Here is a 17,545-nt window from a genome sequence, read left to right as displayed (position 1 = left end):
TATGTTTGAACAGGACAAAAAAATCCAATGCCACTTCTACTGGTAAATGTTAAAAGTCATAGTCAATAATTCGATCAATTAAATTGTAACGTTCTCAGCACTGTAACAACACCAAGGAGTAGAAAGTAATCAATATTATTTTGCTTCATGTCTAGGGACAATTTATTTCTTCTGTACGAGAACAAAAACATATTAGAAAATTAAAAATAATTTGTTCGTGTCAACTGCGATATATCACAAATGAACATTTTTTTAAATGATGTCTATGGTTCACTGTTATAACACATGAAATTTTACAAAAAAGAAAAAAAAAACAAGTAAAGAAAGTAGTAAAGTCGGACGGGGCCGACCATATGATACCCTACACAACTACCACGGAAACCGAACTTTCTGCGGATGTTTATTCCGAGCCTGGGCAATATTTCGTGATAATTGCATCCTCTTGCCCGATTAGAGGTAAGCAGCACCTCTTCCTTACACTGACATATTTTCCGAATATTACGAGTATTCAGTACATCTATTGTCCAGATTCCTTTCACCGTGGGTTGTGTTGTGATGTTCGGCTTTCATTTGTGGTCTATAGATCGACTCGAAAATAACACAAAAAATTAAGTTTTCGTTCCACTTCATCCCAAAATTATTTTCTGATCATCACCGAAAGTTATAGGCGTTGTCCCTGACCATAACTGGAATCTCATGGAAATTTTCAAAGCGATCAGCGCTATATTTCCGCCCTCTAGTGTGGTTTTGGGTTACTAAATAATGTCTGAATACGTAAGAACCTGTAAATATTTAAGTGTAGCTCCCACATCTGAGTATATACGACCCTATAATTGGTATCAATTTAAATGTCAACCACTCCTCTTTAACATACTATCAACTTTTTGGGTCTATGTCCTTCAGGGGCAAATATATACGCCATAGAATACAAATGTTGTCATTTTTCACACAAAAATCAGGGTCCATTTGACCCGCTAAATATTGACCTATCTTTTTCAAAACAGGCACACTTTTTCTTTGGTCCGATCCCCTTCTCCATGCAAAAATTCGCGGTGTTTGAGCCATAATTGCGGCCTCTGGAGCGACCAGAAAATCAGACAAAAATAAAGTTTTTGGTCCATTTCATCCCCTAATTATTAACCGATCAGTAGGGGTCTTTATTGGCCAGAACCCATTCTACATGCAAAATTTCGTGAAGATTGGTCCATAATTGTGGCCTGTATCGTGTTTACAAATTATAATGGACAGACGGACGGACGGACACACATGTCTAGATGGATCAGCTAGTCGAGATATGACGATCGGTATACTTAAAGGTTGGTCCAGGACCAATATTTCGCGGCGTTACAAACTTTTGGGGCTGCACAAAGCTATAATACCCTGACAACTAGTTGTGTAGGGTATAACAAGTAAGGAAAGTAGTAATGTCGGACGGGGCCGACTATATAATACCCTTCACCACTTTGGGTATATTCAAAAGATGAATCCTAACAGACGTCGCATTTTTAAAGGACCAGCAAAATGAAATTGGAATCATAAACATGTCATTCTGCAACCTATACTAATTTTTTCATTTGGTCAGATAAAGAAGCTATATCTAAATCTGAACCGATTTCAACGATTTCAGGAAATTTAACACACACCATTCTAGACCTAATTCATTACGCTGTGCCAAATTTCGTGCAAACCGAAAGATATTAAGGGGTTTTGGTACACCATTTACCTTAAATTGGACGAAAATATATATGGGAGCTATATCAAAATCTGAATCGATTTTCACGAAACTTAAAACACATCATTCTGGACCTAATTCATTACGCTGTGCCAAATTTCGTGCAAATCGAACGAAAATATATGTGGGAGCTATATCTAAATCTGAACCGATTTTCATGAAACTCAGCAAACATTATTCTAGTCCTAATTCATTACGATGTGCCAAATGTACAAATCGAAAATATATAGGGACTTTGGTGCACCATTTAAAATTAAATCCGACGAAAATATATATAGGAGCTATATCTAAATCTGAACCGATTTTCACCGAACTCAGCACACATCATTCTAGGCCTAATTCATTAAGCTGTGCCAAATTTCGTGCAAATCGAAAAATATATAGGGACTTTGGTGCACCATTTACATAAATTTGACGAATATATATATGGGAGCTATATCTAAATCTGGACCGATTTTCACCAAACTCAGCACACATCATTCTGCACTTAATACAGAACGTTCTGCCAAATTTCGTACAAATCGAATGATATATAGGGACTTTGGTGCACCATTTACGTAAAATCGGACGAAAATATATATGGGAGCTATATCTAAATCTGAACCGATTTTCAGGAAACTTAACACACATCATTCTCTACATCATTCATTAGGTTGTGCCAAATTTCGTGCAAATCGAAAGATATATAGGAACTTTGGTGCACCATTTACATAAAATCGGACGAAACTAAATATGAGAGCTATATATGGGCAATATTGCCAATTTTTTAATATTCCATTTTCAAAAAATCAGCTTTTTTGTTTTTGTGGCACATCAATGATTTTTGGTACACATATAGAGAAAAATGTTCTGACTCCGAAACCGTTCGCGATCAAATTTTTGGTTGATGCGCGCAAAAGTTATCGAGGTTTTAATTTTGGGCATAAGAAAAAATCTTAAAATTACGCCGTTTATTATATTGACCAAAAACTTTGATATATATCTTCCTTCGTAAAATTAGAATATGAATATATTATAATAATCGCGAAAAAGTTGCACATCTTCGCGAAATATGAGAAAAATAATAAAAATATAGGAGATTACGTCAATATTTTCATTATATTAATGACATACACACACTTAAAAATTAATTGAAAAATATCTACATAATCTAAACTCCATGATGAATCAAATGATATCAAAATCACACAAGTCCGTGTAGCGGTTTGTAAATTACAGCGACAACAAAACAAGATATTGAGGAAAAATATTTGTTTTTAGTTCGAAAAAATAATGTCATCATATTTCTTTTTTTAATTGTATACAAGAAATTTCAGAGAAAAATGTTGGGGTTATTCTGCTATTTTACCCGAATTTCGCCGAAAAATTGACATATTTAATAGTAATAACTTTTTGTGTATAATTATACGCCTTGCGGATTATATCAAGACACTTTCGATAAATCTTAGAATTCTATAAATAGGAATAAATCTTAAAATAAAATAATATTATCAAATATACATTTTAAATTGCGTCTAAATCGCGTAATTCTCAAAATCATCTGATGCGCATGCGGTTTTCAGGAAGTACTGAAGTTTATCTTCCAATCCATACATATTTTGCGAAATTTCATTTGACGGCTAAGATGTGCCACACGTTACATTGAAGTACCCAAAAAATCGTAAAACGCGAATAATTTCCGAAAACTCCATATGCCATTATAGCGCATCCGATTTTGGTGTGCACCCTAAAAAAATACATCGATCTATACCGATTTCAATGTGGTCCATTAAGAACCATGGATGTGCCAGCTCACACTATTTTTGAGATAAATTGCGTCTAAATCGCGTAATTCTCAAAATCTTTTGATGCGCATGCGGTTTCCAGGAAGTACTGAAGTTTATCTCCCAATCCATACATATTATGCGAAATTTCATTTGACGGCTAAGATGTGCTGCACGTTACATTGAAGTACCCAAAAAATCGTAAAACGCGAATAATTTCCGAAAACTCCATATGCAATTAACGCGCATCCGATTTCGGTGTGCACCCTAAAAAAATACATCGATCGATACCATTTCAATGTGGTCCATTAAGAACCATGGATGTGCCAGCACAATCTATTTTTGAGATAAATTGCGTACATCTATCTTTCGGCTGAAGTTTTTAAAGTTCTCTTTTCGAAAAAGATCAAAATCCGTAAGAGGTCATTTATTGAAGCTAAAATGATACACAGAAAACGCAAATAAATCCGCGACATTTTCAAAAACATTTTTTTGCCAAATTTCGTGTTTTTGGAAGGCCAGTTCCCGCCGTTCTAGTAGATGGATTTTCACGAAGAAGATTTTATATCATCCGAAACGTAAAAAACCTTATTGATCGCAGGTATCCATTTCATTCAGTTGACAGATCTAAAAATTTGGTCGGAAAAATAAGTTTTTTAGAAATTTGATCGCACAAAATTCGCACCTTGGGATGAGTATTACTCTGATGCTGTGCATACTACATACACAAAATACATATCAAATTACGCAGATTCGCGACTACAATAATCTTATAATCGATTTTTATAAATTCCTGTTTGCGTATTAAAGCTAGAAGTAAAATTAAAAAAACACTCAAAATCTAGCTTCAAAATGTCAGCATCATTTAAAGGTAGATGCAGTTAAAATTTTGAAAAATGATACATAAGGGGCGTAGTCCCCATTTTGTTGGCTTCTAGTTTTCTTTTGACACGAAGACCGTGCAATGAGTGGCTTAGTCACAAATCGATAGAGAACATAAAAAAATTGGTTCGCCTCAACCTGTTTTTACACATTTTTTTACATTAAAGTAGATACAGTTTCCACCAAAATAAAGTTTTGAGGTCAATATCATGAATAGTTTGCAACGACAGATCAATTAACCCAAAACTATTCACTTTGTTTCATATACTTAAGTAGTTCCCGAGTTATAAAGGGGTGAACCACCGCTTCAGCTATGTTAAAAAATTGGCAATATTGCCCATATAAACATATGAATTTTGAAATGTGTATAAATCGTAAAATTTATTCGATGCGCAAGCGATTTCCCTGAGAATCCGATTCTTATATTTCAATCTGTGTCCGTTCATCATCCGTTCTTCTGTCGGTCCATGTATTTTTTGTATACAAAAATTCAGTATCTCAATGAGATAAACTTGACGGGTCTCATTTATTTGGCCCAATGACATATCCTACTACAAAATCCCAAAGCTTTTTCCAATTGCAATAGCATTTTGTACAGCGTTCCAGATTGAGGCTGAATTGACGTGTATAAAATGTTGTAGGAATTTTTAATTTTATCTAAATGACCCACCAACATGTCACCGATTGTAATTGTACAAATGTTTGTTTAAATCGGTTTAGCGTGAGATGTGTGTAGCTCCTATGTGCATTGTCAGTCGATTTCTTCTAAATGGTGCAGAAAATTCCCCAGTTTACCCTATATTGTGTACAATGACGTGCATTATGTTCTGCTGAAGTCGGTTTATCTTCAGGTTTAGGTTTCTAAATATATATGCCACCAATATTTTGTCAATGTATTATACTTTACACTATCAAGCTTTATCTAAATTTTAAAATTACGGTTCCTAAAGACAAATTGATACAAAACTACATATTGCATATACCTGCCATAATGATTCCCTTACTATTAAATGGTGAACCTCGGTTTCAGTTATTAAAAAAAATAATAATAAATAATTTAAAAAAATTAGTTTTCCGACTGCTAAAAACGCATTTCCATGTGAATAACTGTCGTCCGTTCGTTCTTACGGTTTCTCGTTCGCAATGAAGAGACAGGCTGTAAATGTCATATATTTGTGTGTTCTGCAAACATGTAGCACAAAGTGAAGTGTTGAAAGATGTCTTTGCCAAATAGTACAGTTAAAATTAAAAAGGATGTATTTCCCATTTGTGATGAACTGGCCAATGGACATCATAAGACCAATTATCCCAACAAGCATATAATCATTGACAAAGGTGTTTATTTTTGAGTGAAAATAAATTACAATATGACTTTATGAAATTAATTGTTTACATAGTCATAAACAATTACTTACTGAATCGATGCAAAAAAAAATCAGTAAGGAAAGTTCAAAAGTCTGAAGGGCCCGACTATATATATTATATATATATATATACTACATCTGTTCCAAGTTTAACTTCTTCATCGATCTTCACCGATCATACAATATTTAAACGTCATACGAACGTCCCAAAATTTGGAATCAGTTGGGTCATTCGTTTTTCAGTTATCGTGACCGTGTTTTCAGAAAAACGCGTTTAAAGCTTGAGAATCACTCTGGTTTTCACTTGATGTTGGACAATGAATCTGCTATATCTTCAAGAGTTGTTGAGATTTTCACTTGAAATTTAATAGGGGCATTATTGAATCAGTGTAGGTTCGAATTAAATCAAAACACAAAATTATTATTGTACAAACTCCTAATACAAATTTAAAACGCATTACTCCAGCCTCCATTTGAAATGAAAATGTCTTCTTAATCGAGAAATCGTTGGTAATTTAGATCAAATCAGACGAAAATCTATTTGGGAGATATACAAAATTGCGCTGTTGAGTCGGCTGATTCAAACTTTTGATATTATGAAGTGTGCATTAATAATTCTTAATTCCATCGAAACTTGTTGGGGTTGAAGGAAGATACCAAAAATTGGAGATTTGAGATTCCCCAAAAATAAACTACCTCTTTTCGTTATTTATACATGGTTTCCAAACGAACTGAAATCCTTAGAGAATTTAAAATATTTCAGCTTCTATTCTCCTATGCAAAATTATAAATATGTATTCTACATTTTAAGATTTATTGAAACGGTTTCCAAAGGAATTAATGGTAATTTGATATTTTGGTTTGTAATTAGACAGAAAGTTTCCATAGTAAAAATAATAATTATTGGTCCAGGTTTAGATATGGATCCAAATTTTAAGGATTTCATTTTCTATATTATCAATTTAAAAATCTCAATATCCGTTCATCCCACTACAGATGTATACTATATTTTATCACGCTACAAACGATACACCCTTCAAGTGCAGAGAACTACATTGTTAAAATTAATTGACTTACTTGTCGTACATATTCCGTTGTTTGGCATACATAAAAAGACTGGACATCGGATCAGAACCAGGCGACAATAAAAACACCAAAGGTATCCTAGGCGAGCTATCAGCAAACGATTCATCCAAATCGAATGGAGGCGGTTCCACAAAGGAGCGATCCATATTACGAGTTATAAAGGACTACAAAAAAGAGATGACAATAAAAAAAACGAACAGAAACCATACATCACAGTTAATTAAATTTTATTTGAGCAGTTTGTGAAATCAACGATAAATGCTTTAAAGCCGGTCTATTTAAATGGCTGGGATGGGATATAAAAAATAATGGTTAAAAACGTAATGTGAAAAAGCGTTAAGTTCGGCCGGGCCGAACTTTGGATACCCTCCACTATAGATATATTGACAGATACTTGAAATGAAAATATAGGGAACATAACAAAAAGTGGACCCCTACCGACATTTTTACAAACCGATTATGTAAATCATAATGTACCCCAAATACAAATTTCAGCTTATGGCTAATGGAAGTGTATACACTTTGATACAGTGAAAATTTGCCTTATCGAAATATTGGTTCCAGACCCCCCTTTGGACCAAATCCGTTTAAAAAATGTTTGATTTCTTAGTTTATTCTTCTTCTTTCTTCTTTTCTTAGTTCAAGTTCGAAGATGGGCAATATCGGTCCACTCCTTCTGGTACGTCAAACACAGGGGCTAGGCCTAAATGCCCGGAACAAATCGGTTATATAGGGACTACCCCAAAAAGCGGGCGAATATTAATAATTTTTGCTGGAGAGATTTGTTACCATATACGACTACAAAATACCAAATTGCAGCAAATTCGGTTAAAAAAACACACTCAAGAACCCCAAAATACCGAAAATTAGGGGTACCCTTATATGGGGGCTATCCGAAAAAAATGACCTATAATCATAATTTTTGGTGGAGAGATTTGGTACCTATTAATAACTCAAAATTCTTGTGGATTTTTGTTTTGGCTCTAGGTCAATTGAAAAGCTCGTTGTTTATGTTTTTCTTTTTTTTGTTTATTTTTATTTTCCAATATTTCGACTGTCTTCGGCAGTCATCTTCAGGGAAATACTACAAAACATACAAATATTTTAAAGATATAGACTTAATTGTATTGCACAGATCTTACTTTTATGAGAAAAGCAACCGATTTTCATCACCGTCTATGCTAAACTAAGTTTTTCTTTTTTCTCGTCTGTGCTTATGAACTATGTTTCTATAAATATGTGCACAGTGGTCCGTGTCAGTCTTATAATTCATTCTTCTATCGTTAGGTACATTAATTATGTTTAACATTTCTAATGTGAATCGTCGTTTATAATTATTTTCTTGTGTCAATATGTCCACGTCTTTAAAATTCGGTGTATGTCCAGTTTTTGTGCAATGTGCAGCAAGCGCCGTTTTTTGCTCTAAAGGTTTGTCTGAATTTTGATCTGACTTATGTCCAGAAAGTCTAGTCTTGAGTTTAGTTTTTGTTGTACCAACATATACCTTTTGGCATACGTTGGATTTGTCCCCATTACATTTTATCTTATACACTACATTGCATTTGTCTTCCTTTTTAATTTTTGATTTTATTTTGCTGAACAGGCTATTGACGGTATTCTTCGATTTTAAGGCTAATTGATAATTGTTCTTGTCATATATATTGGAATTACGTAATCTCTCAGACAGTCCAGGTATATAAGTCAATGTTTTGTATGCTTTTTCCTCTTCTTTCTTCTTTCCGTTCTTGTGATTGGATGTTTTTAGTAATTCGTCAATAGTTCTCTGTGGGAAATCATTTTTCCTCAGTATATTACGTATCCTTTCTTTGTTCTTTTGGTGGAATTGTTCGTCGCTAATATCAAGTACTCTGTTGATGAAGTTTGTGGCCGTATTTATTTTTATTCGTCTAGGGTGCTTAGAGTAAAAGTTTATTAATCGTCCAGATGCGGTGGGCTTTTGGTACCAATCTATTGTTAGTTTTTGGCCCTGTCGGATTATTATTGCGTCAAGATAAGGCAATTTTTCGTTTTCTTCCAATTCGTGCGTAAATTGCACATGTTTGTCAAAGGAGTTCAGGATATTTAATGTATTCTCGATCTCTGTTCTTTTCACTATGCAAAGTATATCGTCTACATATTTCGTAACTAATTTTGGTTTATTTGTCAATTTCTCCATTGAAGCGTCCAATAACTCCTCCATTACTATATCTGCAATAATCGGTGACGCTGGAGAGCCCATTGGAAGTCCTTTTCGCTGTTCGTACACCTTGTCCTCATATATGAAATATCTTGAGTCTTTTATACAAAGAGTCAATATTTCGATGAAGAGGTCCTGTGGTATTTTTGTGTATTCCTTAATTATGTTCCATTTTTCGGTGATTGTCCTCAATGCTAAATTTATAGGTATACTAGGAAATAGCGAGATAACGTCAAATGATAGTAGAACTTCGTCTTCGTCAATATTTATATCTTTAATTTTTCTTTTCATTTCAACGGCGTCTTTAATGTTATATATAGAATCTTTAGTTAAATTCTTTAAAATATCCACTATGTATTTTGAGAGCTCATATGTTGGGGAGTTAATGGATGAGCATATTGGTCTAAGTGGTATTCCTTCCTTATGTATTTTGGGTAGTCCGTAAATTCGTGGTGCAATTGCTGTGTATGTCATTATTTTGTTTTTCTCATATATATTTAAAATGTTCATACCGTATAATTTTTCGGTAAGCTTATTATTTTTGTTTTGTAAATTAGATGTTGGGTCCCGTTTTAATCTTTTATATGTACACATGTCTCGTAATATATCCTTCATTTTTGTTCCATAGTCGTTTTTGTACATAGCCACTGTTTTTCCCCCTTTATCCGCATTCAATATTAAAACATCTTTGTTTTGTTTCAAAAATTGTTTTGTTCTACCCACTGTGTCAATTATCATCTTATCTCTTATACTCAAGTTTGTCCGTTTTAAGTGGTCGTCAATTAGAGAGACTAGTTTTATTCTCGCGTTTTCCTGATATTCTTTGTTACTCAATGTTTGTACGCATTCCTCGCTCTCTGCTATTACGTCTAATAAAGGGAATGTTGTTTTTGTTGTGGGACATGCATATTTTGGTCCCAACGAAAGAAGCCACTGAACATCGTTAGGTATGTTTGTGTTCGTGTTGTTTGTAAACCACTCATTGTTTTTTACTCTTTTTACTCTAAGCACCCTAGACGAATAAAAATAAATACGGCCACAAACTTCATCAACAGAGTACTTGATATTAGCGACGAACAATTCCATCAAAAGAACAAAGAAAGGATACGTAATATACTGAGGAAAAATGATTTCCCACAGAGAACTATTGACGAATTACTAAAAACATCCAATCACAAGAACGGAAAGAAGAAAGAAGAGGAAAAAGCATACAAAACATTGACTTATATACCTGGACTGTCTGAGAGATTACGTAATTCCAATATATATGACAAGAACAATTATCAATTAGCCTTAAAATCGAAGAATACCGTCAATAGCCTGTTCAGCAAAATAAAATCAAAAATTAAAAAGGAAGACAAATGCAATGTAGTGTATAAGATAAAATGTAATGGGGACAAATCCAACGTATGCAAAAAGGTATATGTTGGTACAACAAAAACTAAACTCAAGACTAGACTTTCTGGACATAAGTCAGATCAAAATTCAGACAAACCTTTAGAGCAAAAAACGGCGCTTGCTGCACATTGCACAAAAACTGGACATACACCGAATTTTAAAGACGTGGACATATTGACACAAGAAAATAATTATAAACGACGATTCACATTAGAAATGTTAAACATAATTAATGTACCTAACGATAGAAGAATGAATTATAAGACTGACACGGACCACTGTGCACATATTTATAGAAACATAGTTCATAAGCACAGACGAGAAAAAAGAAAAACTTAGTTTAGCATAGACGGTGATGAAAATCGGTTGCTTTTCTCATAAAAGTAAGATCTGTGCAATACAATTAAGTCTATATCTTTAAAATATTTGTATGTTTTGTAGTATTTCCCTGAAGATGACTGCCGAAGACAGTCGAAATATTGGAAAATAAAAATAAACAAAAAGGAAAAACCAAAACCAACGAGTTTTTCAATTGACCTAGAGCCAAAACAAAAATCCACAAGAATTAACATATCACAGGTCAACAATAACAACAACAACATAACTCAAAATACTAAATTACAGCCAATTCGGCGAAAAAATACGATAAAAACTCCCAAAATACTGAAAATTAGGAGGTACCGTTATATGGGGGGTATCAGAAAAAGTGGACTGATATGTATTATTTTTAGTGGAGATATTTGGTACCCAATAGAAACCCAATGTATAAAATTTTAGTGAATTCGGTTGAACAACGCGTTCAAGAACCCCAAAATCCCGAAAACTGGAGGGTACCCTTATATGGGAGCTATGCCTAAACGTGACCCGATAAATCCCATCTTCGAACTTGACCTGCCTGCAGACAAAAGACTCTATGTAAATTTTGGTGATCTATCTCAATTCGTTTAGACGCTAGAGTGATTACAACAGACAGACAGAGTGACGGACATGGCTATATCGTCATAGAATTTTACGCTGACCAAGAATCTATATACTTTATAGGGTCGAAAATGATTATTTCGATGAGTTACAAACGGAAACACAAAATTAATATACCCTCCATACTATGGTGGAGGGTATAAAACATAAAATAAATTAATGTTGACAGGTATTGTAATATTTTATTTTTATACCCTCCACCATAGTATGGAGTGTATATTAGTTTTGTTTTTCCGTTTGTAACGAATCGAAATAATCATTTCCGACCCTATAAAGTATATATATTCTTGATCAGCGTAAAATTCTATGACGATCTAAACATGTCCGTCTGTCTGTCCGTCTGTTGTAATCACTCTAGCGTCTAAACGAGTTGAGATAGATCGCCAAAATTTTGCACAGAGTCGTCTTTTGTCTGCAGGCAGGTCAAGTTCGAAGATGGGATATATCGGTCCACGTTTAGGCATAGCTCCCATATAAGGGTACCCCCAAATTTTCGGTATTTTGGGGTTCTTGAGCGCGTTTTTCAACCAAATTCGCTGAAATTTGCTACATTGGGTTCGGATTGGGTACTAAATGTCTCCACAAAAAATTATAAATATAGTTCCATATTTTGGGATAGCCCCCATATAAGGGTACGCCCAATGTTGCGGTATTTTGGGGGGTTTGATCGCATTTTTCGACCGAATTCGCTGAAATTCGGTACTTTGAGTTATTATTAGCAAATCTCTATACTAAAAATTATAAATGTAGGCAAATTTTTTCGGGTAGCCCCCATATAAGGGTACCCCCCAACTTTCGGTATTTTAGGGTTCTTGAGCGCGGTTTCAACCGAATTCGCTGAAATTTGGTACATTGGGTTCTTATTGGGTACCAAATGTCCCCACTAAAAATTTTAAATATAGGTCCACTTTTTATGGTAGCCCCCATATAAGGGTACCTTCCAATTTTCAGGTTTTGAGGGGTTTTGACCGGATTTTTCACCGAATTGCTTGTAATTTAGTAATTTGAGTTCTTATTGGGTAGCAAATCTCTCCACAAAAAATTATAAATATAGGTCAATTTTTTCGGGTAGCCCCTTTATAAGGGTACCCGCAATTTTCGATATTTTGAGGTTCTTGAGCGCGTTTTTCAACCGAATTCGCTGAAATTTGGTATTTTGTAGTCGTATATGTTAACAAATCTCCCCACAAAAATTATTAATATTCACCCGTTTTTAGGGGTAGTCCCCATATAACCCCCTTTTTTATATTAAAATAGTTATCTGATTTGTTCCGTGTGTTGCGGTTGGGTAGTCGTTACGGGGAATAGTCAATTTTTAGCCTACATAGACAGTTTAGCCATCTGTTGTAAGCATTCCGCCTTCTAAAGATATTGTGATAAAAAAACTCAAATATGACGATAATGAAATATATCGGTAGACATTTAGGCATCACCTCGATATAGTGATACCTCCTGAAGGAAAGAATTGAGATAAACAATTAAAATATTGGGTTCAAAATTGGCATATACAGGTCATCAGTTGTAAGCATTCCGCCTTTTAAAGATATTGTGATAAAAGAAAACACAAACATGACGATAATGAAATATATCGGCAGACATTTAGGCATCTCCTCAATATAGTGATACCTCCTGAAGGAATGAATTGAGATAAACTATTAAAATATTGGGTTTAATATTGGCATATACCAGCCATTAATTAGGCATAGCCCTCATATAATGATATCCCCAAATATTCACTATTTCCTACACTATGTAATCAATATTGGTCCCCCTTTAGGTATATACCCACTTTTTGGTATGTTCCCTATATGGTCATTGTATGTATCTGTCAGTATAACTATGGTGGAGGGTATCCAAAGTTCGGCCCGGCCGAACTTAACGCTTTTTCACTTGTTTTAATTCATATTACCTTAAATATTTAAAGCTTATTTTTGTTTACACTTTAAAACAATTCTGTAATATGTTCGATAGTTTCTATTTTTTATCATAGTGTCCACTCACCCTTACTGCTGGCACAACCTTATCCGGTCTCAGTGATTTGAGTATTATTAAACCCAACATTTCGTCAATGCTATCGTATGGTGATGGAAATTTGGCTTCTTCGGGCGATTGCAGATCATAATATGTTTTCCATGCAGAAATGTCGGATTGAAAGATTTTGTAAAAACCTTGCAATCTGCATTTGCATTTGAATATGAAAAGTAAATTAATTTATTATTTACACACATAACACATGGCAGGTAATTCTAAATATTTTTGGTGTATCTGCACAATTTTGTGTTTATAAATTTAAATAGAAATTTGATTCTTATTTTTTCTTTATTTATTTTTTTATTAAAACAATTTCGCATATCTTCAAACAAATCACAGTGTAACTGTACAATTTTATTTCTAGGTTTTGTGCTAATACTATGGTCGCTACAATATCTTAAGAAAATAATTTTGAATGAAATGTGCAGTGTTTTTTTTTCGAGAAATGTATGCTGTCCTGTATAATAAATTACTTACCCATCCAAGTTGCTGGCAAGAACTATTTGAAACCAAGCCTTTTCAGGCAGCCATGACGATGCTGGATTAGCTGGAATGCTTTGTAGACCAACGCCTCCCGTTAAAAAGAACAGCAAATGGGATTTATTTATTTTACCCTTGTTTTTTTTAAGCAATTGCATTTTTCCATTCCGTTTTGTAATTAAGCCGGAAAACGGTTGAAGGGGGAATATGTTGTTGTTAATAGGGATAAAAAGGGGGAAAACGAACGAATAATTTAAATTCACTGAACATTTGATTGTAATAATTAAGGATTAGACAAATTTATTTGATTGACAAAGGGTAATTTAAAAAAAATCAATAGTAAAAAATGAAAAATAGGATGATTTCGGTAAATGTTCAAAATAAACCAGTAAGGAAAGTTCAAAAGTCGGACGGGGCCGTACATGATACCCTTCACCTCTTTGGGTACATACAAGAGATGCAAATATATTGTAGAACAAACTTAGCATCTTTGGAGGACCATTGAATTGGAATCGGGCGAAATTAAATGAAGTAGTAAACTCGGACTGGACCGACTATACCACTCGAAGGAACATACTCATGTCTCTCTGCAACCTATGATAAATTTAATTTCATTCGGGCAGATTTAGACCATTTTACCATTTTCATTAAAATGGACGAAAATATATATGGGAGCTATATCTAAATCTGAACCGATTTTCACGAAACATAGCACACATCATTCTAGAGTTAAGTCAGTACGATGTGCCAAATTTCGTGCAAATCGAAAGATATGTATGGTCTTTGGTGCACCATTTACATTGAATCGGACGAAAACAGATATGGGAGCTATATCTAAATCTGAACCGATTTTCATGAAACTTAACACAAATCATTTCGATTTTCGACATCATTCTAGACTTTTTTTAGATTTTTACAAAACTTCGCAGACATCAAAATTGACTTAATTTAGTACGCAGTGCAAAATTTTGTCTCAATCGGACAAATATTGGGAGTTGGGCACACCATTTAGATAAAATCGGGTGAAAATATATATGCTATATCTAGATCTGAACCGGATGGAAAGACGGACATGGATAAATCGACTCAGAAAGTGATTCTATGCAATTCTCAAAAGGAACCATGTGTCTATCTCGTTTACTTTTGCCTGTTACAAACATATGCACAAAGACATAATACTCTGTACCACAGTGTGGTGAAGGGTATAATGATTTGAGTACGTTTTGCAATCGTATTCGCTGTAAGTTGTATCAAATCACCAATATTGATACCCGTTTTGGTATACTGCATTATTTGACAATCATCCGCCTTTTCTCACGCCTTTTTCGGTATAATCAAGGTCCTATCATAACATAAGTTTTCTCCTAGGAACCTCCATCCCCCATTTAAATCCTTTAAATATCTCAATATAATAAAAAATTGACTAAACGATTCATATGTTCTGATAAAGCCAACGTTCAATTTTAGGTAGTTTAATGGTGATTTTTCTAACAGTTTCCCACGTTCATTACAGCAAATAGACTATTTAACGATATAGGCCTGCCGATATACTTGATGGATTTTTGTGGCTATGGTCTTAGATAGTTCATGTTGTAAACTTAATATGACAACAAAACTTAAATATTCACTTTTTAACCTCCAACTTTTGAAAATAGAATTCAATACGTGATTTGTGGTAGCATATTAACGTGGTTTAGTATTCATGTAACATCACTTAGTGTAGGCTATGTATTTCGATCCGGCCGAAATTATAACAGTTTATATTTTAAAAAATCTGCTTAAACATTTTATTCCTTCAATTGCATTCGACGGTATTACTTAAGTAATATACATACTTACCCGCGATAGCTGTATGCCCAAACACATCACCAGCGATATAACTAGTTTATCTTTCTCAAACAGCGAACGACACACATTCTGATATATGGACTTCGTAAAGTAATTATTCAAATGTTCCAAACGTTCGTCCAGCTGCGATGACTTGGGCGCCTTTAGAATTGCATTAACGAAGAGATTGAAAAACCATCCCAGGGAATATTGGTACATTGGGTCGATGTTTGCCAATTCACTGATGCAGAAGAACAGTATGGCCGAATGTTTGGCCACTGGTATGTAACGTTGTCGTGCTTCGTCAATTTCCGTTTCGGTTGCCACCGCAATGACTTGTTTCTCTTGAATTTGCTCCGACAAAACTTTGCTCGACGACAGAATATTAATGGCATTTTCATCTTCCAATACATTGCCTTCGGATGTTGAAAGAACCTAGGGATGGTAGATAAAAGTAGTTAATCCATTAGCAGACGTAAACTGTGGCTCTTCATTGCATTCGTAATGGTTTCGTGGAAGTAAATGCGATTTTCATAAAATAATGATAAGCACTCGAAAATCTCTTAATAATACCAATTAAGTATGGCGCGCTGAATGTTATGAAGCTACTTTTCCATATGTTCAAATGCTCGTATGTGGAAAGCTACGTTGGCGGCCTGGGTGAAAATTTTCAATTGATGTTATTCGTTATTACATAACTGTACAAATCAAAATCTTTTAAGTCGCCGAGTAAGGAAGGATATGTTAAGTGCAGTATTAAAATTGAACGGTATGAGATACACGGTTATCGTAATTAACCCTTGGGGAAAATACTGAAGTTGGATGGGGTCGACTATATGATACCCTACCAGAAATTTGCATATATACAAGGGGTGCTCTAAAAATCGTAGTGTAATGCATTATCTATACTAATAAAAGAGCAAAGTGATTGACTGACTGACTTAACGAGATTTGAGCTATTTAAGAAGTTTTGGAAATTCCGAGTAATGTGAACTACATTTGGTACAATTTATTTATTGAGTGAACCGCTGTAGGATGTTTTGAAAAATTGTACTAAATGGTACCTAATGTAAATTTGATTGAACCGATAGACCTGGAATCTTGAAATTTGATGTTAGGATCACTGTTGGGTTGGTTGTAGGATTGGGGTATGTAGAAAGTTTTGGAAATGTTGTCAAATTTTGATTTTGGTGAACCAATAGAGCTGGAATCTTGAAATTTAAAGTTGGGGTCACTGTTGGGGTATAGGATTGGGCTATGTAGAACGTTTTAAACATTTGTACTAAATGGTACCAAATTAGGAATCCTGGAATCTTGACATTTGAAGTTAGTATCACTGCAGGGGTGTTGGATTGTGGTATGTAGGAAGTCATGGTACAATTATAGAAGGTAACAGCAAAACACAGCTGATTTGATTCCAACGTAATGCTAGTGTCAATATAAATATGACAAGTTATGTTTTTAAAAATCACCCAACAGGAAAATTGGGAACGCATACAATTCGATTTTTTTCTTTATTAAATGTCGATTTACTCAATCTGCCTGCTGGGAAAGTTTGAGGAAGCACATCTTTCTTCGTGGAATAACTAGCATTTCCCATCATTTTCATATGTGTTACACATATAAATGGCAATTTCTCAATCAATAAAAGATGTGGAAGCGATAGAAATATACGCCCATGTGACATGTTCCAAGAGTTTTTGAATTCCCATACTTTTTTAAATTCCCATGTTGTGCAAAATGGTGTGCTCAATTTCGAGCGATAGTGCGACTCGAAAGCATAACTGTGTTCAATATGTTACGAAAT

General features: G+C 34.3%; 1 protein-coding gene across 1 annotated transcript in view; it reads right to left on the bottom strand.

Moving 5' to 3' along the window:
- LOC133326815 (dynein axonemal heavy chain 3) overlaps positions 1–17,545 on the bottom strand; it is a gene marked incomplete at its 5' end in the record, with an annotated part of 80,056 nt that overhangs the window by 10,333 nt on the left and 52,178 nt on the right. Inside the window, 4 exon segments of the mRNA XM_061535420.1 lie at positions 6,819–6,991; positions 13,402–13,576; positions 13,909–14,045; positions 15,751–16,173. Of these exon segments, the coding sequence (XP_061391404.1) occupies positions 6,819–6,991; positions 13,402–13,576; positions 13,909–14,045; positions 15,751–16,173 (908 nt within the window).

Source organism: Musca vetustissima, unplaced genomic scaffold, assembly GCF_032173495.1.
Source record: "Musca vetustissima isolate MV318-11 ecotype Yass unplaced genomic scaffold, APGP_CSIRO_Mvet_v1 utg2717, whole genome shotgun sequence".
Classification (NCBI taxonomy): domain Eukaryota; kingdom Metazoa; phylum Arthropoda; class Insecta; order Diptera; family Muscidae; genus Musca; species Musca vetustissima.
Note: the sequence above shows the minus strand (reverse complement) of the source record. Positions and strands in the feature narration are given on the sequence as shown.